Source organism: Pocillopora verrucosa, chromosome 5, assembly GCF_036669915.1.
Source record: "Pocillopora verrucosa isolate sample1 chromosome 5, ASM3666991v2, whole genome shotgun sequence".
In the NCBI taxonomy this organism is placed as follows: Eukaryota; Metazoa; Cnidaria; class Anthozoa; order Scleractinia; family Pocilloporidae; genus Pocillopora; species Pocillopora verrucosa.
In genome coordinates this window covers 1316363-1337139 of record NC_089316.1, presented here as the reverse complement: position 1 = coordinate 1337139, position 20777 = coordinate 1316363, and the positions used below count along the sequence as shown (strand labels likewise).

Below are 20777 nucleotides of genomic sequence, written 5' to 3'. Positions count from 1 at the left end.
ATAAACAACACATTCTTTTATGTGCTCAAGAATAGGTGAGAAAAAACTAATTGAGATTTTATTAACAGTTTTAATAGTTACCATATTTAGAAGATGAGCAGGCACACAGTATCCATAAGAACTCAAAAGACAAATAATTAACTTGTCAGTTTTAAAAGATCCTTCCTTTTTGACAAGTGACAGAAATGCAACCACAAGTTTCAATTGTTCTCTAAAATATTTGAAGTTGTTACAACTGACAACCTCATCAAGTATCTGGCCTATTTGGTATAACAAAGAAAGGAAATTTAATTTACAGTGTTACGATCAATTATTCTTTATGTAACTGCTCACACTTTAAAATTAAAATATACCCTGTACAGTAAAACCGTTGGATATACGATCTAACTTTGCATTATTTTCAAAGCTTTTCTGTTCTTACATGCTAAACCCAACACATGAATTAATACACACTAGCCTTTACAAAATTAACTTTTTTGCATTCACATAATTATTACCAAGTGTATCTAATTATATGGACACAGTGATAGGTTGTCTGAAGTTTAAGTTATTGATACGTCGTTCTACATTTTGATTTATGATGGATGTCGTTCGTGTTGATTTTGGTCCCTGGGAGGGTCTGAAGATCCTTTTCTCTGTTCCATCACTACCTTTTGGTTTTTTGACCGCATAAGGATCATTAGAGTGAGATGGGTAACTGTCAAAGCAACCAGCCTTCATACCACCAATCTATAAAGAAAAGGAACAACATTGTCAAATTTTGTTCAGGAAAGATTTCTTGTTTCCCCGTAAACTTTCCATGGGGGAAGGCAAATAAGCCAAGTGGCCCATTTCTGATTGAGCCTATCCTAGTTTCCCTACTAAGAAATGATGAGGAATAGAAACTTAAAAAAGCAAGAATCAGAAAATTGTCACACTTGTAAAAGAAGAGAAAAGTGTTTTTTTAATCTTGTCACAAGAATGGGACAAAGAAAAAATTCTGAGTCCCTCTTAGGATTTTGCACTCCAATGCTCTTTCATCAAGTTACCGAAAGTCTACAATGAACTAGGCCTTTATAGGGCCAAGTCTCACTTCCCAGAGTTTATTGGATGTCACAAAACTCTTTCGAATTTCCAACTTGTAGTCCAACAGGATTAAGGCAACCATGGACTAGCATTCCTTCCTGGAAGAATGCCAATCCTGTGAGGTAATGCCCCTTGCGACTGAAACTGAGAAGAGATCCATCTGGGACATGGATCTGCCTGAGAAACTCTTCATTTAAGTGGTTCAGTTTAATTACCTCTTTTGCTGGAGAACTGGGTTTAAAAGGCTTCAATCCTTCTGGGGGTTTCCTAGTCTCTTTTACAGGTGGAAGAGCTGAAATAACACAAAGCAAATTAAGGATTTGAGTTTGAAAAAAATTGACAAAAACTGACATATTCCAAACAATCTACACAAGTGTGCTTCTGGGGGTGATAAGTACAGTAACCAATTTATTGCTCTTGTCATCTGGAAAGTGTAATGTGCTCTTTTGCACATGTCTTTAAGGACTTTAACAAAACTTGATTCAAGAGCCCTTTAATTGAAAGGCATTGAATATTCATTGCTTACGTCTGTCGGATTTGTAGGGATTTCCATCAAAATAGGCCTTAGGATGAAGATTTAGTTTATATGCTCCTCCCTTTCTTGCTTTCAGGCTTCCTTCCATCTCTTTCTGTTAAAAAAGTTATTCAATAAAATATCATTTAGAGCATGCAATTAAGTGCTTATTTACCCAAAGGTTCATACAGGGTGTACAAACTACATCAGCTTGTGCCTGTCTGGATTTTTTCTTTTAATGGAAGATGTGAAATTTTTATCCTGGGACAACCAAGGAACCCACCGTGATTACACTTGGGGACACCTTTAGATTTTCAAGACAGTTGAAAAACAGATCTCCAGCTTGTACACAGAATGAATACCTGTGAATTGTTAGTGGGGAAGGGGGGCTGTGGGTGGTGTGAGGAAATTCTGGAAGTAATCTGTAATGAGCCCATCAACATCTGATCTAATAGGTGTTTTGAGGCACAGATTCTCTTTTTTCCTCAAAATCTAGGAAAGCTATATCTGCTTTGGAAGATTGAAATTAAAGAGAATGAATTAATAATGGCCATGCAAAGTCTCCTCTCTTTTTTGAGCAAATTTCATGGTGAAAGTCAACAGAAATCAGTGGAAAAATATATGCACATTGTTGCCACCAAGAACATTAAGGTCTGTGCTAACTGTGATTTCTGAACAAGAGGGAATACAGGTAGTTTAACCTAACAATAAGGCCAGTTACCTTTCGCAGCTCTCTTGCACGTTCATAAGCATCAGACATGTACTTGGGTGGGGCACCAATTGTCACATTCAGATATCCAAACCCTGTCCCCTTCTTGGGTGGGTTTGTCAAGAAGTTCTTTCCAGCAGACTCTGTTGGTTTTTTCCCCTTGGACACAGGGCTAAAAGCTGTAATGGCTCCACTGAAAGTTCCATAATGGTTTCCTGCTCCTGAACTGCACACATTCAACAAAAAATGTACTTCAAATTAAATCCATGCATGAGATATGGTACAGGTATTACAAAAGCAGAGAAACTTGGTACATTTCAGGTGTTAAATTGCATTGTTTGTATATGTTGAAAAAGTCAGGACAAAATTTTAAAGATCATCCCTTTCCATCAGCACAACCCTTGAAATCCCAAGATCTGATTGACATGTCTCCCCTCCAGGTGCTATATATTTCCTTATAAATTAGAATTTGGTGTTATATCACAGAGAAACAGAAAGCATCTCATAATTCCTCTGTAATATGCAGCTAAAAGGATACAAAAAGAGGCAAACTGATCTTGACGACACTCTCCAACTGATCAAACCTTCAGTTCTTATTACCAATTTGTTGCACAATGTATTGAAATTCTCAGGAGATTTGAGATGTTCATCACTTCTAGGAGTTATCAGGGTTAATACAAGGTCTCTATATGAAAGGTTTCACTTTTCTAATGAACATTTTGCAAAATTGCAGCAAAGCCTCACATAAACTTACGGTAATTTTTCTCCACTACTTGGAACAAAAGCCTTTCCTATGTTAAGCTTACTGCTCTTTAGTTTGTCCTGTCTACGCCGCTTTACAGGATCAGTGAAGGCCTCCCCTTCCATGACTCTGTTGAATCTCTGATCAAAATATCCTGCCTGAAGGGCTGATCGTGTTTTGCTCCCACCAGGTAGCATTTGTTTTCCTTTATGAGCAGCCATGTTGAATTCTTGAAAAAAGAAATAATGGTGAAAGTATCACATAAAAAATAAAATCAGTGAAGGAGCTAGAAAGATCTGCCTGTAGTACCCCCCCCCCTGCACCTAACCTCGATAGGATGCAGGCCCTTTGCGGGGTTACCCCTTAATTTTCACTGCCAACATTTGTCTGGTTCCCTAGACAGTTTGTCTGTACCCAATCAGCAATCTGGGCATAACTCAAAACTGACTCTTTGATCTGTAGTTCCTCTCTCTGACCACTAGCCAGTCAAGTTCCATAACAACACCAAAAGTGAATTAGGCCGATATTTAACCATGATTGAACAAGCACACTCGGTCAATAAAGGTTCAATATACATTACGTCCGCAATATTTTACCAGAGTTAAAAAAAATGCATAAACATGATGCTGTTTTCCCCGTTTGAGGGTCTTCAAGAGGGATGTTGTGATTTGCAACTCTAATGTCCATAATGCATTAAAAAAAACTTTCGTATTTTTTTCCAGCGGAAAAAATGCTTCCTAATCTTTCACTTGCAACAAATTAATTTACTGAGGTATCTCCAACGCTTATGGTAATTTAGGGTTTTCATCTGCGTGTTTATTTTACGTAGAATTAGTAGTTTTCTTGAACTGCAGCTCTTTACTCATTGATTCAAATTTTCATTTTAACCAAGGATGTTGCTTGAAAATCTTACCTGTGCTCTTCCTTTTGAACGGATCACCAATTGAGATGTAGCCGAGCTCGCTGAACAAGCCGACGCGATTCAAATCGTTTTTAGTATCCAACTTCGCCATTTTTTGTCTCAAACTTGATGTTAAGCTTTCAGCTTATAAAAGAAAAACGTTCAGTAAGGTTTTTTCGAGATTTTGAAAGTCTCTAAAACTGATGAGGTAAAAAAATTAGTAAAAACTTTGCGACAACAGTAAAGCGTGTGTTTCGCACGAAACTTTACGTTGTCATAACAACTCACCGCCTAGTAACCTAGCCTTGGAGTTTCTTTTCCCGGCGACCTGGGGAAAGCTAGTCTGGTAATGGCGGATTAGGTAAAATTGTCTTTGAAATATTGGAGATCTGCCGGAGTCGCTGTATTTTCTGGCTGAGATTTATCCCTGTCCCTCTCGATTGTTATCTTTAAGAATATATCAGCCACGGATTTGATGGCTGAACGTGAAGAAGACGTCTATGAGAGAAAGGAAAGCAAGAAAGACAAGGGGTATGTGGCCTTTCGATCTGACGATGACAGCGTCGGCGAAGAAGAGGAAGAAGAGGCTAGGTAAATGATCATTGAATTTCTGGTTGTTGGTCGCTTTTATTTCTTACTCTTTCAGTTTTACATGCTAGAGGAAATATGTCATCAGAATCCTTAGAAAGAACTTTGTTTACATATTTTGAACGCCTCAACGAATCAATATTTTGACCTCGCCTCGCCCTTCGTAAAAAAATTTGAAAGGAAAGTATTATTTTATAATTTGTAACTCTACTCCACATAATTTTTTATCAATTTTTATTTTGTCCAATTAATCGCACTCCGTCGAGAGCATGATATTGGATGAATCTGACATGCTAATGGAGCAGTTTTTGGGTCATTTTTGTTTTAAAACATTTAATGTGATAACGATCAAATATTCAGTGAATTTCAAAGGGATTCCGGAGAGTGTAATCCCTAATTGATTCGGCGTGATATTCAAATCCGTTTTCCTGTCAATCAGGAAGTAAAGCGGCAAAAGTATTGCTGATTTAATGAATGTACCCACGAAAACAAAGAAAAAGCAATCACTCGTCGTTTCCATTCATAAAATCGGCGCACAATGGCTTTCCGAACAGGTGTTAGTGTGAACAAAGGTTCCTCTTGTTCTCAGCTCTTTTCTGGCCACTCCTAAACTAAGAGCAAACTCTAACAAGAAACCAAGCAACATATACAAATACTTGAATTTGTTTTCATATATTGTAAACTGCTTTTTTCATTCCCAAGCTGCAGTGAGATATAAATATGAATTTATCCCCAAGCACATGTACTTATAAATCCAGATGGTAAGAGTTCTAGTCCAAAGATCTGAATGATATTCTCCTTTCCACCTGCTATACATTTCTCTCAAAATGATTCAGGATATTATGTTATTTCATCAAGAAAACACTGTCTTGCTGAAAAGAATATCTATTCCCATAAATCATTTACTTTGCAATGCATTGCAACTTTAGGGAGACGTTACTTTTAATCACTTCCATAGGATGAATAGTGAACTTCCCCAGAGGAAATCCAATACTTAGCAGACATGCTGAGTTAAAATATGTAAATGTATTCATTTTGTCTTTCCTGTGACATGGAAGGAGACAAAAACTATTCATACACACAGGTTTGATTTTGGTGAAGGAGAAAACTGATAATGATTAGGCAAACTTGTTTCATCTTTACAAAGAGATTAAAAAACTCTTCAGAATTTGAAGGAGGATGTTATCAACTCTCTTCGGTTAAAAGGTGAATTATACTCAACATTTAAGTATTTTTCTGAGGGTTTTTTTTATGGTATGTGATGAATACTGTTTGAAAAATTGTCTTTGTCTCATGGTTCTTTGTGCCTCTTTGTTGTAATTTCCAAGACCTAAAGGCAAGAAAGTGAAGAGAGAAAAGTCAAGATCACTGGCTCTTCGCATAAAACCTAAAAAGCAGAAGAAGGAGAAAGAAAACAAAGAAAAGGAAAAGGATAAGAAAAAGAAGAAGAAATCAGAAACACTCTCACCTCCTCAGGCACCAAGTAAGCAAGGACCAAGCTGTTTTCAGAAAAAAAGGGCAAAGAAATTATGGCGTTCATGTAGCCATGTTTGAACCAGAATGCATCCAAACTATTTGAAAAATCATGTATAACATAAGAAACAAATTTTTGATATTGATTTAGATCTCATTCAGGCATTAATATCTATGTTCTGAAAGAAAAAAAAATTTTGAGGAGGAAAGAAAATCTTTACACAATCATGTGCAAGGCAGTTCTTTTCTCACAATCTTTGTTAATATGTCTAGTTCCATTCATCAATGACTCTGACAGAATTTATTTACTACCTCACAAAAACTCATTTTTCCAGTGGGAATTAAATTTTTTTAGCTTTTTTTTTTCTGAATAGTTTTTTTAATGTCTTGCACATATATCTGAAGCACTTGCTACCTGGAAACTGAAGAGAGCGTTTATTACAAATATAAAGTGGCAGTTACATTAGTTTTGTACTCTCTTCTCCAAGGGAAGGCTGTGTTTGGAGTTCCTTTGGAAGTTGCAGTCAAACAATCCAGGTTTCCAGATGGAGTAGAACTGCCAAGAGTATTCAGAGAGGGGATCGTTTACATTGAAGAAAATTGTAAGATGATGAGATAAGACTGAGTGGACTTTTAAAATAAACTTTGCAAGCATTTGATCTACAAATTATGTTTAAATTTTTCAATGTTATTTAATGTGACATGGTCATCTGCGGCAGGGCTTATACCATAAATGCTGCCTAACGATAGCTCATGAAGTTTTTCACGGAATTTAATGTACTTTGTATTAAAAATAATGTTGGATCTTCAGGTCTGGAAATTGAAGGGATTTACAGAGTATCTGGAATGAAGTCTAAAGTGGACACCTTAAAAGAACTGTATGACCAAGGTATGTTCCCATTTCTTCAACGATTGTGGCATATGGCAATAGATCCCTTGAACCCTAAGATAGCATCTTATTTCTCCTTACAGTGTCATCCCAAATAAAACAAGTTATGAGAATAAAGGAAATGATCACCAGCTAAAGAAGCCCTTTATGGTTAAACAAATTCTCATGAACTTCGTAATGGGTGTTGCTCACCATAGAGTCTCTGTTGCTCAGTGGCAGAGCATCGGGACAGGGAATCCTAGAAGGCCTGAGGTTCGATTCCTCATGGGAACTCAGAATTTTTCTTTGTCCCATGCCTGTGACAAGATGAAAAACACCTTTCTCTACTTCTTTACTGGGCTTAAAACTTACCATCCGGCTCTCTTATTCTATGTACAAACATGACGCTATCAACATTGCTGATCCTAGCAGTATGCAGTATGCAGGATGCATGTCATATATGAACTTCGTAATAGGTCTCCCTTACTGTAGAGTCTCTATGGCTCAGAGGTAGAGCATTGGAGCGCAGAATCCAAAGGTCTGTGGTTCAATCCCTCATGGAGATTCAGATTTTTTCTTTTTCCCATGCTCATGACAAGACATCTTTCTCAAATTCTCCTTGTCGGGAAGTGTATAAAGATCAATGTATAGGGGCAAAACTACTAAGTCTCCACACTAGATTTGATAATATTTGTTAAATAAACATTTAATTATATTTGTATTTTTTAATGCCTTATAATTTGGACATTTTATTTTTAGGAAAGTCAGTGGATCTCACAGAGTATGAAGCTGAAGCTGTGACCAGCCTAATCAAGCTGTACATCAGAGAATTACCTGAAAATATACTCACCTCTGCACTGCTTCCAAAGTTCAACGAAATATCAGGTAAAAAAAAAAAAGACATGCATTTACACAGTGGATATGATGAATCTCAAACCGATATTAGTGCCTTTGAAGGGCAACTTTGACAAACCAACAGTGGTTAACCAAAAAAACCAGTTCAGGGCACTTGTGGTGAGATTTCTTGAAATGAATCTTCCAATCTTCACTGAAATTTGATTGATTTTTAAAATAATTACTTGAAATAATTACTTAGATCCAATATGTGTAATATTTGATAAATAAAAATTTTGTCTGAATATTATTTACAGCTACACAAGAAATAAAAGATCAACTGGAGAAGGCCAAACTTCTGTTAGCAGAACTACCAGCATGCAACAGGACCTTGTTGGCTTGGCTGTTCACTCATATGTCACATGTTATAGAAAAGGTTTAAACATTTGATTTCTCTCCATCCTAACATCAGTATGCACATTCTCTATACTGTTCTCTATACATTTACTAAGGTGCTGACAAGGAGAATTTGTTTAACAATCAAGAGCTTCTTTGGTTGATGGTCATTTCATTTATTTGTGTGGCCTTCATTTATTCATGTGATCCAGGGGTGATATTGTAAGGCAAAATTATATGCTAGGGTTAAATTAAGTCTAGTTAGTTATAACTTCACTTCACAAACCTCCGTGAGATGTAATAGTGTAGGCTATTATTATTATTAGGTTTGGTTGTGGAATTTTAATTTCAATTTGAGCGCTTCATGCGCCATTGAAAGTTCCAATTGTTTACCTTGTCACACTAAAGAATACCTGAAAATCGAATTTCGATCAACCAACACAGAAAATACGTAGATTAAAAGATTGTTTGATTGTTTGTCTCACAATGTAAGAGTCAGGCTGATTAATTATGTATTGACATGCCACATTGTTTGTCTTTGTCTGGTGACCAGGTTGAAAGTTTACATCTTAAACATTTAATGACCTTTGTGATCTTTCATTTTCTAGTATTCATCAAACAGAATGAATCTACAGAACATTGGCATAGTTCTTAGTCCAACAATGAACATAGGACATGGTGTACTGTTCATCTTCCTAAATTATGTTGGTGAACTCTTCCCTGATACAAAAATTACAAGGTGAGTATTGGTTCTTTTATGTGAGAGGATGGCCTCAGCTGGTAGCCCAAGGGAGAACTACTGAAAGTGAGTCTAGTACAATTGCTGGTGTCCCTGAAAGTATTTACCAGGGATGGGGGGTGGGGTGGGATGGAAGTAGGGTGGGGCCAGTGAGGAAAGATTTAAAAGCGAGTTTGTGGCTGTGCTGGTTTCTATGTTGTCTATGTTGGTGCAGGTAAGAAGGGGGGTGTGCGGAGAGGAGGGATTGGTTTTAATGAATGCATCCACCTTGTTTTTGGTTCAAGACATTCAATTACAAGGCTTTCTTTTCTTTTGAGTTACGATGTTTTATTTATGATGATAGGTACGATGAATCACTTACCATGACCATCAGAATGGATGAGGATGAGGAAGATTTACCCAGTAGTCCTGGGTAAGAAAATAAACTGCAGTTTATTTCAATTTTACTCGAACCTGTTTGTAGCTCTGTGAAGAAAGCCACCTAAGATGCTTTTAGTGCCTGTAACTGTCAGATGGAAATGCATCTCAACAAATTATTTTTCCTCCCATTCTAGAGGAGCCTTGGTCTCCCCTACTGTTGTAAATAAATTATGAGAAAAAGAGGTTTAAACTAAGAATCAGTCAAAATATATCTGGTAGTTCTAAAGATTGTGGAAGATCATTGCTGAAAGATCAAGTGGCTCACTACTGCCCCAGCTTATTCCTAGTTTTTTGTTTTGAGGCGACAAGGAGTACTGCATTTCCTTTAATAAGCACCCGTAGCTTATTTTATAAATTTTTTGTCAGAATGAAAGGGCAGTTATTTGAAGTAGGGCGCTTTTATCAGGAATCTTTTAACCTGTACTGATTCAGCTGTTATGAAGCTTTAAAAGCTCTAATTATAATGTGGCAACAGATTTAGGTTTTGCTTGTATCCCTATCCTAGAAAGCAAGGGAGGAGGGGGGGGGTGCTTTTTTGATATATTGGCCCAGGGGGTGGATGCCTATTTGGGGAGGGTGCTTATTAGAGCATGGGTGCTTATTTGAGGAATTACACTATGTTTAATTGTTAGTCTATAACAGGTTACCCTCTAGCATTTTTAAACAATTTTCTGACAGTTTTCCAATACCCATTTAAATATTCTTGGATGGAGAGAGGCACCATAGATGTAAATAGGCTTGTCCGAGAACGGAACAAAGTGACCCAGCTTAATACTGGCAAAGAAGTTTTGATTCTTAGTCTAGGGCATCAACCCTAAGGCGTGCACTTCCTGGCCACTACTTTTCCATCTTATTAATAACAGAAATGATTAATTATGCATCATTGTGAAAATTTCTGCAGTGCAATAGCATCAGCACTGGCCAAACAAGAGGCAGTTCTCTCTCAACTTCATGAAGATCTCAACATGAAAACAGACAATTTACAGGTAAGTAACACTTACTTCAGTTTTAAATCGTTATATGACATTGATTATTTTTGCACTCAACCTTTAAGTGGGTCACAGGAGTACTGTTACTCTCCATTGGATGAGATGTCATGTTAAGCCCATAGGTTCCATTGATCAAATATAACACAGTCTTTGCTTTCAATTACTCTTACTGTGGATATCGAATGGAAAAAAAAAGTCATTGGGAATGATGCTAATTACTGTAAGTTACAATTTCTGTGTTAATTTTGTTAATTTACTGCATGGAGTGTTTGTTTGTGTTACAGTTTGCAGGTCAAGATGAAATGCTCTGGGAAGTCCAACGGAAGGTGACCCTTCTCAAGAGAAAGGTATCTATTAAACTATTAACCCTTTAATTCCCAAGATCTGAGTGTTAATTCTCCCTTCTTGCTGCTTTACCTTTCCTTGTAAATTAGTTACAAGATTTTAGAGTTACATAAAGACAACAACTTCCACCTGATAAGTTTGAGTATTCTCTTTACCTGTTTACTGGAGAATTTATGGATATTATAGGGAGAACTGACATGTTAATCACTTCTGGAAGTTAAAGGGTTAAACATAATAACATATATCTCTTAGAGAGTATCAGGTAGTTCTTTTGACTGTGAGCTCAGTGTCTTCCTTGTGTGTCTTTTGCAAAATAGACAATCCAATTATTACAGTAGGGTGGCTCTGTACATGGTTAAGGGTTTTCTATAATATTTTTAGCTAACATATTCATAATCATTCCTAGTTTGCAAGACAGAACATAATTTTTCTTTTCTTTTTCTCACCCCATAGCTTAGGAATGCTAAGAAGAAAATTCCACAAACCCCACAACCAGTGGAACACCAGAAAACTCAAGTTACTGTTGAGAAGTTGGAACATCCTTTTGAAAAACCAGCAGAGGATAATGGTAATTTATTCATATATGATGGGCGATTTCACTGGAAAGAAACTTATGTTGATCTGTTGAAATGTTTCAAATTTGTCATAGGCTGTTTTGCCTTTATTTTTACCAACCTTGACTTCTTGATGTTTTTTATTTCAACAAAATTACTGAAATTTTGGGACATGTGATGTTGAAACTTCTTCCTGACATGGGGTAGAGTGGAGTGCACCTTACAGCCCCCACCCAGCCCCTCCAGCTTTCTTCTTGACTTGTGGAGGATAGAGTGCAAGCCAAAGAAGCCCCCTCCCCACCCTATTAAGTTTTGTCTTGATTTCCCAAGCAAATTAAATTGACATGGCTGAATCTTTTTTAAAATCTATTTTCAGGGTTAATTGCACTTTTAGAAGCCTCTGAAGCAGAACTTTTACTTGAGCAAGAAGTAAGGGGATGGTAACATTTTGATCTTTATTTTTTTCAATTTGCAGTGCTCCAAGTTGAAATACAGATTGAAACATATAAAGAAATTAGTGTGAAAATGCCAAAAGCTGCTTCATTTATGGTTACAAACAATTTCTCTTAGAACAATTGAGAGGACCAACTATTGAACATCTGTGTAGCCATCTAAATATTTTCATTTTCTTTTTTGGCAGGAGTTGACTCTAATTGGAAATGAGCTAAGGACACGGATTGAAAATGAGAGGAAAGAGATTGAAAGATTGAGTGTAAGTGTGTACATTCAAACTCTTACAACTTCAAGATTTTAGGGCAAAACCTTTTTAACAGACAACTATACCTGTTTATGTTTACTCTACACAAGATTGATGTTGTCTGCCAGGATAACCTTGTATTCATTCAACAATATGAAATAACAGATTTAAACTAAGGTGTTAACCCTTTAACTCTCCAAAGTGATTAACAAGTAACTTCTCCCTTCAATATCCATGCAATATCCAGCAAACTGGTAATGAGAATTCCCAAATGTGTTGGACAGAAGTTGTTTTCTTGATCTAACACTAAATTCTGGTAACTAATTTACAAGGAAATGTGTAGCAGCTAAAGGGGAGAATTGACAATCAGATCTTGGGAGTTAAAGGGTAATTGGGAAAATATCAAGATTGTGCCCAATATAGAAATTCACAAATTATGATTTTCCTGAAAAGAAAGATTGGAAATCTGCAAACCACTTTTCATGAGCCAGAATATTTAACAAAGGATACGCAAGCTAAAGAATTGAACAAGTGCTTACCTTTTTTCTTTTTTATTCTATTATAAGAGTTTGATCACCAAGTGAAATTTTCGCTAGCTAGTTAATAATATTCTAATTGTTAGTATTTTCTTTGTTTGTTTTTTATGAGATCGTAATGTGAAATAGAGATGTTGTTATCATTCACCAGATGGAATTAACAGCTGCTATGGCTGTAAGGGAACAAGATCCAGACTCCACTGCAGACAGAAGTTCAGACTCAGATTCATCTGATAGTGAAGTTGTATCCTTTCCTGTGGTAGTTCTATTTCTGCCTACAAACACCACACACTTTGAGAAGAATACCAATAAAATACCTATATGCACCTGGTGAAGGGCTAATGCTCCCCCTTTACGCCTCATTTTTAACCTCATTAATTCATGGACGCCTTGGTCTCTTCAGCTGAGAGTTTTTCTGATTCCAAGGTGTCTTTCTGCACAAGGCTTAAGGGTGTTTTGTCTGATACACAGAGTTCTTACAGACATGAATTTTAGAGAAAAAAATTTATCCCATGTTGGTGAATTTGACACACTTTATCAGAAAATTGCTCTTCACTGGAGTTTTTTTCCTTTACAATGTAATTTATAAAAATAATTGTCACAATTTATCCTTTACTTCATAAAATAAAGGAAAATGAGGATGACCTTGAAAGAATTTTGGCAGAGCTTATTGCACAAAATGCAGAACTGGAGGTATGCTACATTTTATTTTCAATTCCTGTTTTCCTAAAATTCACTGTATACCTTCTTACCAAATGAATTCAACACTAACTTGACTATTTAAATTTGACACATTTAATTTCTATTTTTAAAACAGCGTAAGAACACAGAACTCTGCCGTAATATTCATGACGAAAGAGAAGTTTGTGTAGAGCTTCAGGTACAGATCAAAATTCTTGAAGCCAAGCAAGAGCAGCAGACAGATCCTGATCTCCAGGATCAGAACACAGAAATCAGGTACTTTACATTGTTTCACTATCAACTTGTCAGAACTGGGGATTGTGAGGGTTTATTTTTATTTCCTGTTCCTTTGTTTTCAGCAAATTACTTTTGTTTTTTCATCACCAATTCTATGACAAGATCGTGGCAAGTAAATTACTTGACTATCCATCACTAGAAAAGGAAACTTAAAAATTGCATTTTCTGTCTGGTATGTTGTTAGCTTTGGAACCTTGCATTTTTAGGGACAAAATTGTTTTGTCTTAGAATTCTGACCATTTGTATGTAAGCAAATAACAAATGAAAATCAAACTCCTATGAAATGTTTTAAGCTAAGAAAAAATCTGCACAATAACATGTACATTCTTTTTCTTTTCCATTTACTTTTTCTTTTACAAGAATTATCATGTGAAACTCTACCTGGATTGTTTATTTTTTAGCAGCTCAATCAACACTTCCAGCTCTACAGTAACTACAGTTTGATATAAAAGCATGTGCAGATCTTGATCTGTTCAATGGATTGGTTGGTTGGCCTTCAAATGAGTGATGAAAAACTACCTGAGGACACATCAGCATCACACCACAGGCACACCATGTAGCACCACTGACAGGCTAAGTACCAGGTTGTACCATTACTCGGCCAGTTTTTGTCATGTACTGGATGTAAAAGTGGCACCTTAAGCCTCTAATAAATACTATAGTATTAGCTTTATAAGTCGGTAATGATGAAATGGTTTGAATAACAGTCAGCATATCTGCTCATAAAATTGGTTAACTCATTGCAAATTTGAGGATGCTCTGGACCCACAATTCACTATAAATAGTTTTTACAACATTTTGAAGTAAATGAATTCTGATATGTTAACTGTTCATAATTTTCCTTACCAGTATAATTGTGAATCAAGAATTTGTGTAAAAATTGAATTAACAAATTCCTTGCTTGTTTGATATTTACTTTTTATTAATGAAATTTTTGTTTGCAATATAAACTTTACTAAGTTAGTGGTATACAAAGTTGCATTTTTTAGTATACAGTCACTACATAGTTACAATATAATACAACAGTTCTGTTTGCATTAATCTTTTACTCCCAAGACTGATAAATGATACCTAAATTTCTGAAAAGTAATTGCTCTGGGAAAAAAGAGGAAATTCAAGAATCCTGACATGTACGATATGTTGTCTCAATAAAGAACAAAACAAATTTTCTAGACTTCCAAACCAAAAGACATAATATAGCACATTGCAATCTGCAATAAATTACAGGTATCAAGAAGTCACATATCTTGAGAGTGAAATGGTTCTCTAATTACTACAAAAATACTTTGAAGTTTTCTTTGATTTTTGTAACTTGGGTGCATCATTTATTTACTTAATTAGCTTTCCAAACTTCATCTACCTTTTGACTGAATCTTCCAAGAATGTAACAATATTTTTCATCAGTCACTTTCTTGGCTGTAATTAGTAAGATCCTGATTTCTAATTTTGTTTTTCAAGAACAGTGTAAATTTATGTATAGATTGTTTAAAAACTCATTTCACGCCTAAGTTTTATAAAACAATAAAAAAGTGCAGTAAGCCCTGTGAGCTCAACCCTTCAACTCCCATGAGTGACCAATACAGAATTTCTCCTTACAATATCAATACAACATCAACCAGATAAGTGATGAGAATAAAGAAAAATATCAATTTGGGGATTAGTTGACCTAATGCTAAATTCTCTGAACTAACATTATAAGAATTGTATGGTTGACAGTAAGGAGAATTACAAATTTGATCTGGGAGTTAAAGGGTTAAAGTTTGTTTGTGTGGGGCAAAGCTCTGCTCTCATTCCTCAGTAATAAAAAAAAGTAAATTAAATAGGGATGTCCATAGCCATTAATATTATTCCAATACACCCAATATCATTTCAAGGAGGTTATTAGATGTATTAAATACAAAATTTGTTAATTCATTCATAAATAAATTTACTATTGTGACCTATAACTATGTCTCTGTTGTTATTTTTATCTAGTATGCATTTGACAACAGGATGTATATATATTCCTGTAGTTGTAACAGTTTACAAATGACAAATTCATTTAACCTGCTCTTTGTCACCTTTTGTGAATATTGATTAATAACCAACTAGTCTTTCACTAGCCAACCAATACATCAAGATGGTTTCTTACAAAACTAAAAACCCAGTAAAAATGAATTTAACATCTCTTCCTTTACTTGATGACAAAGCTTTAGAACAATTAATTCCTCCCCTTTTGTCATGATGCAAATTTAGCGACAAATTTATTCAAATGTCTTACTTCCCAGGCTAAAATTTTAATATAAAAGATGTTCCATTCTTAGCAGTTGCTATGTGACAGACAGATTTTTTCAGAAAGAGCCAATTGCTCAATGCTCTTGGTGATGACTCATCATAAATAAATTGGCTCACTCATAAGTCATAACATATCCTCGTGCTAAAAAATGAATCACTTGCTTCCCACATTACGTTATGAGGCTTTAATTTATCTTTTAACAAAATCCAATTAGGACTGCTACCTCTCACTAACTGACACCAAATCGACCGAAGATGAAAACCCATTCAGGGCATCCAGGGATTTGCCAGCTATCTTGGTGGCTTCCACTCCCTGAGCTAAAGCATCCTCCCATGATGCATTTGGTGAGGTTGATGTAGGAGCTTAAAACAAAAACAATATGAAGTGATAAATGGGTCATGAAAGGATACTTGCTGGTGAAATGTGCTCTCTCCTTTGAGACAAAAGTACTGTATTTCTTTGATTAAACATCATGGTGTTTATTAGATTTTTTGTGATTCTAGTAAGGTGTTTATTAAAGGGTGGTGTTCATGCAAGGGCAGTGTTTATTTTGAAAAACAGAAACATGTTTTAGTGCTTGTCTAAAAAGATATTTTTTATATAGTTCTCAATTTCACAATTTGCATGTAAATACTACTGCAATACAAAGTGAATAAAGATATTTTGAACATGCTTTCTCTACATCAGAGCTGGTACATTCAAAAGGATTTGTGTCTGGTTCCAACTGCAATTGAAGCATCGATCACTGTGTGCTTTTTGAGTCTATTATTCAAATAAATGCTGCATGATGATGTGGGATTAATTCAAGGATGGCATTTGTTAATATTTCAGCCCTAAAATGCAGTGTTTATTTGAGGGTGGCATTTAATTGAACCATTGCGGTACCAGTAACTAATGTGTACTTTATTTCAAAAGGATTCACACAGAGTTAATTCAAACTTTGCACTAACAAAATTTAAGCAACTCTTAAAGGAGAATTAATCAGCCGACCCAAACTCCCTGATATCTGACACTGTTTTCACTTCAACTGGGCCAGATTGATGGGCTCTTCTAGTTGAATGTGTGGTTTATTGGAATGAAATATCTCAAAATTAATGATTAAAAGCAGCTGTAGATGTAAATTTAAGTCCATAATTTCAAAATATCAAACTTACAGGTGAAGGGACTGGATCCCCCAAGAGATCGTGCTTTTACTTTCTCTAGAAAGGCGTCAAAGTCTTCAACATCGAGATCATTGCTGAGAACACACCAAGAAAGAAGCAAAAAATAACATTATTTACCCCAGAATTAAAAGAAAAAAAAAACTATGGTACAAGAATTTCTCTGCATCCCAGAACAATAAGCAAAATGAACCAGCCAGAGGTCTTCAAGGGGTCTAGTAATCATTATTTAAGTCAGACCCCTGGCAACCTCTCCCTGAATCACCTAAACTCTTCCCACAGGTGGAGAAAATGGACTTCCTGCAGCACTAATAATGAGGGCTTCTCACAAGCTAGATTTGCTGTAGAACTTGCTGAGCATGTTTAAAAAATTGACACATGAAATGATTGTGGGGGGGGGGGGGGGGGGGTGGGGGGGGCTAAAGGGTGTTTTCCTCAAGAGGCATGCAGCTACCAGTGAGTCCAAAAACCACGAAACTGACCCAGTTTAAAACCAAAATAACCATACTTTGTAACACAGCTCAAACATGTTCAGGCCAACTAAGAAAGTGGCCTTTCTCGCCAATGAATATCTCATACCTGTCCACACTAACTCCATCATCTGACAGCCAAGAAGATAAAGATGAATCTTCTAAGAAACCTCTGCGTACTCTTTTATCCTTTTCTTTTGATGCTTTATTTTCCTACACAAGTAAAAATTATTAATGAACCTATTGAATATAATCCTGGGAGACCCAGAGATAAATAAGCAGACAGCTGTTTTTTATACATCCAAAACTTCTGTTTCATCTTTCTTTTTACCCACTACCAGCCTCTGGGTCTCCTTGGATTATTGTATAGTTTTACTACTGTTAAAAGAGCATTTACTCATCTAAATCTATCAGAAATTATTCCTAACCACATCTACTGAGACAAGAAAACTTATCTTTGACAATGATTTGTGAGGGAAAATTTTTTGAAGATAACTTCCCTTGATACTTTTACATATTTCTTATGTTCTCACCCATAGCAAGTTTTTCCTTGACATTCTTCCTGGTTCAAAAACTGGCATATTAGGTGTTGAATAAGAGCAAAAGTTGAGACAGAAAATGCCTGCACTGGTGGCAAAATAGGAAGTCAGAAGAATTTTCTTACCTCCATCTGTCTGGCCTGTTTAGCCACACGTGCTGCTTCTCTTTTAGCCTCATAGTATGCCTTAAAAAACCAATGTATGCATGAATTAATAAACATTCAGATAAACTTTTTGAAGGATTTAGATGGGGTGGGGGAGGAGTTTTTCGAGGTGAGAATTTGATATAAATAGCAATCAATTATTTAAGATGTGAGAAACTATCAAAATCACCTCCTCTTCAAGTCGTAAATCCTCTTCTCGTCGAGATAACTGTGCATCAATTTCTGCATCTACTTTCTTCTGCTGTTCAACCAGGTCATTGTATCTCTTCTGTGTGATCAGTTCTGTTTCTGTTTCTGTTAAAATCCGTCTGGAAATGAGAAACAGGAAAAACATCACATATCCAGCTTACATCTACAACACATAGATTCTTGTCACTCCTAGGGTTCCATGGGTTATTTAACCCTTTAACTCCCAAGATCTCATTAGTAATTATTATCCTTACTGTCTGTCATATAGTTCTTGTGATGTAAGTTTGAAGAATTTAGTATTGGATCCACAAATTATCCCCTAGTTAATATTTTTCTTTATTCTCATCACTTGTCTGCCCGATATTGTATTGATATGGTAAGGAGAAATTTTGTCTTGGTACCTCATGGGAGTTAAAGGGTTAACCCTCTAACCCCTAAGAGTGACTAGCATCTAATTTCTCCTAACAATATCAACCCCAAATCACACATCAAGGTCATGAGAATAAAGGAAATGGCCACCAACTAGAGAAGCTCTGCATTATGAAACAAATTCTCCTCCTAAGCACCTAAGGGATTGTACAGGGAACAGTACAGAGAATATGTATACTGATGTAAGGTTGGAAAGAATCAAGATATTTGAAAGCAGTTTACAAAACCGAATGTTTGACATTCATTTTTCACTTACCTGGGACGGGGATTGAAGTCCTCCTGAAAATTAAAAAAGAAGATTTTGTTATTTCAAAGATATATTTTAGGATCCCTTCATTTACTGATTTATTTGTGAGATCAACCAATTATTAATCAGTAATAAACATTGATTTTTGTCCTTTAGAGTGACTACAAGTGATTAATAAATTTCTCCCAATTAAATTATTTCTTCCTCGCATGTGTTACATTTCACAAGGGGACTATACTCTAATTAACAATTATACACACTGCTTAATTAAAAATTTGAAGGAATATTCCATGAAAACACTCATCAGGCTTATTGTATCACAAGGAAACACTTGGAAGACATACCTCATCAATCAAATTTTCAAACTGGAAGAAAAAAGATTTTCATGATGATCAGTTCACATTTGGAAGATTTAGGGGTTAAATTACCTATAGAGGTGCTGCAGAAAGCAAGCTTCTAGGGCACTGCTAGAAGTACCAGTATTTGAGATTCTAAGAAGCTCTTTCACATACTCGCTATTAATTGCCTTTCCAGAGCCATTTAAGAAAAAACAACTCATGAAAACATGCCACAGAATTGGTGTCAATTTTTTTTCTGACAAGAGGGGTGGAGTCACGTGGTAAAATTAAAGGATCACTTCTATTTAAGTTAATGGGTGAGAGGCAGATAAAGCTTTAAGTGATTTTCAATGCACCCATATATTCTCCTTGTGTTCCAATATAAAACATGAGTTTTTTTTAAGGAGAATTTAGTGGTCTATCACAGGTTGCTTGAGGTGAATTTCTCTTGACCTTTCAGCAAACTGACTTTCAAGGGAGAAGAAGGTCTGATATGGAACTAGGTGAGGAAACATTTTTTTTTGGGGGGGGGGGAGTGGTTAGATGGGAGAGTCACAAGAGGTAAGAGGTGAAAACAGGAAGTTGAAAGACAACAGCAAGTAGGAGAGTAAAGCAAAATTGTGGACATTTCTATGTTGTTAATGAGTAACATTTTAAAAGAAGGGATGGGGGGTAGGATTATAAAAATCACTCTTCCCCACCCCCCTCAGTTTTGCTAACTTATCATGGAGCATTGCTCTGGGAAGGGGAGGGTGATAACATGTTGGAAAGGTTTTTCTAGTAGATTTCCAAACCTAGCGACTTTTCTTTTTTTTTATTTTTGGCTGTAAAAGCAGTCCTCTCCCCTGCCCCCACCTCACCACACTTGACCCTTCTAACCCTGGAAAATTTTGACTCATGAAGGCAACTATCTACTGCGTTAATTACTTTCATTTTCTCACAAGTCGATACAAAAGAGCTGAGTCAATCAAGTCAGCTTGAAAGTCCTGCTCAATACAATGTTTGGACATCCAGTCTTAACTCGTAAGTAACAAGGGATCTTACCTCGATACTCAATTCCTTCTCACTATATCTTGCACGTCTGTAAGTCCTGTGAATCGACGATGACACAACTTGAACTACCGGCTACAAAAATACAACAACTGCAATTTCAACAAGGCTATATCACAATTTACCTTCCTCGAAGATGTGCCGGCCGGCGTAATTTCCTTAATTCTTCGCTGAATACACCCCAGCATCCTCTCATACAGCTAGCCATTTTGAATTCCGGAGTTTCTATTTATATATTGTGGTCATTGTCGACGATCTCAGCTGTTGTTGTAGCGAAATTTCCGTCATATGCGTGGCACATGACTGCTGGTGACTAATGGTTACCCACAAAGCCGTGCAAACCTTCTTTCGCTTTGTTGCCTAAATTTACACCAAATGTAACAAAAAATTAAAAAAGCATGTGAAATCAAATAGAAGTTTTTGATACAATGTAAAAGCTTATGTGGAGTCTCTGAGATTTTGGTGTTTCGAATGTCTCTATGCTCCTTCTTCCAGCCAAAGCACTATGTGATAATTACACAATATATTATTTTGGCTAAACACACCTCTGTACAAATATATTGCAGTT

At 36.0% G+C, this 20777-nt stretch overlaps 3 protein-coding genes across 4 annotated transcripts; 1 reads left to right on the top strand and 2 right to left on the bottom strand.

The window, feature by feature from the left end:
- Positions 1-50: 50 nt before the first annotated feature.
- Positions 51-4195, bottom strand: LOC131783315 (cilia-and flagella-associated protein 96-like). Its single transcript, XM_059100041.2, has 6 exons — positions 3944-4195; positions 3043-3259; positions 2301-2514; positions 1592-1694; positions 1281-1357; positions 51-729 (listed from the first exon to the last, which is right to left on the bottom strand). Exons 1-6 carry the CDS (start codon positions 4041-4043, stop codon positions 511-513), a joined length of 930 nt encoding a protein of 309 aa, XP_058956024.1. The 5' UTR covers positions 4044-4195; the 3' UTR covers positions 51-510.
- Positions 4196-4269: 74 nt separating this feature from the next.
- Positions 4270-15294, top strand: LOC131783318 (ralA-binding protein 1-like). 2 transcript variants are annotated; one of them, XM_059100044.2, is made up of 17 exons: positions 4270-4522; positions 5848-6002; positions 6481-6594; positions 6804-6881; positions 7620-7745; positions 8012-8130; positions 8699-8829; positions 9173-9241; positions 10151-10235; positions 10523-10585; positions 11037-11151; positions 11514-11566; positions 11778-11849; positions 12522-12614; positions 13001-13063; positions 13188-13327; positions 13753-15294. In XM_059100044.2, exons 1-17 carry the CDS (start codon positions 4407-4409, stop codon positions 13790-13792), a joined length of 1632 nt encoding a protein of 543 aa, XP_058956027.2. In that variant the 5' UTR covers positions 4270-4406; the 3' UTR covers positions 13793-15294. The 2 variants fall into 2 exon arrangements, with proteins under 2 accessions (XP_058956027.2, XP_058956026.2); XM_059100043.2 differs by having other exon boundaries at positions 13750-15294.
- Positions 14757-20686, bottom strand: LOC131783319 (AP-1 complex-associated regulatory protein). The gene is made up of 9 exons (XM_059100047.2): positions 20335-20686; positions 20204-20249; positions 19166-19186; positions 18831-18853; positions 18126-18264; positions 17918-17977; positions 17363-17466; positions 16778-16860; positions 14757-15985 (listed from the first exon to the last, which is right to left on the bottom strand). Exons 1-9 carry the CDS (start codon positions 20415-20417, stop codon positions 15843-15845), a joined length of 702 nt encoding a protein of 233 aa, XP_058956030.1. The 5' UTR covers positions 20418-20686; the 3' UTR covers positions 14757-15842.
- Between the last annotated feature and the right edge of the window lie 91 nt (positions 20687-20777).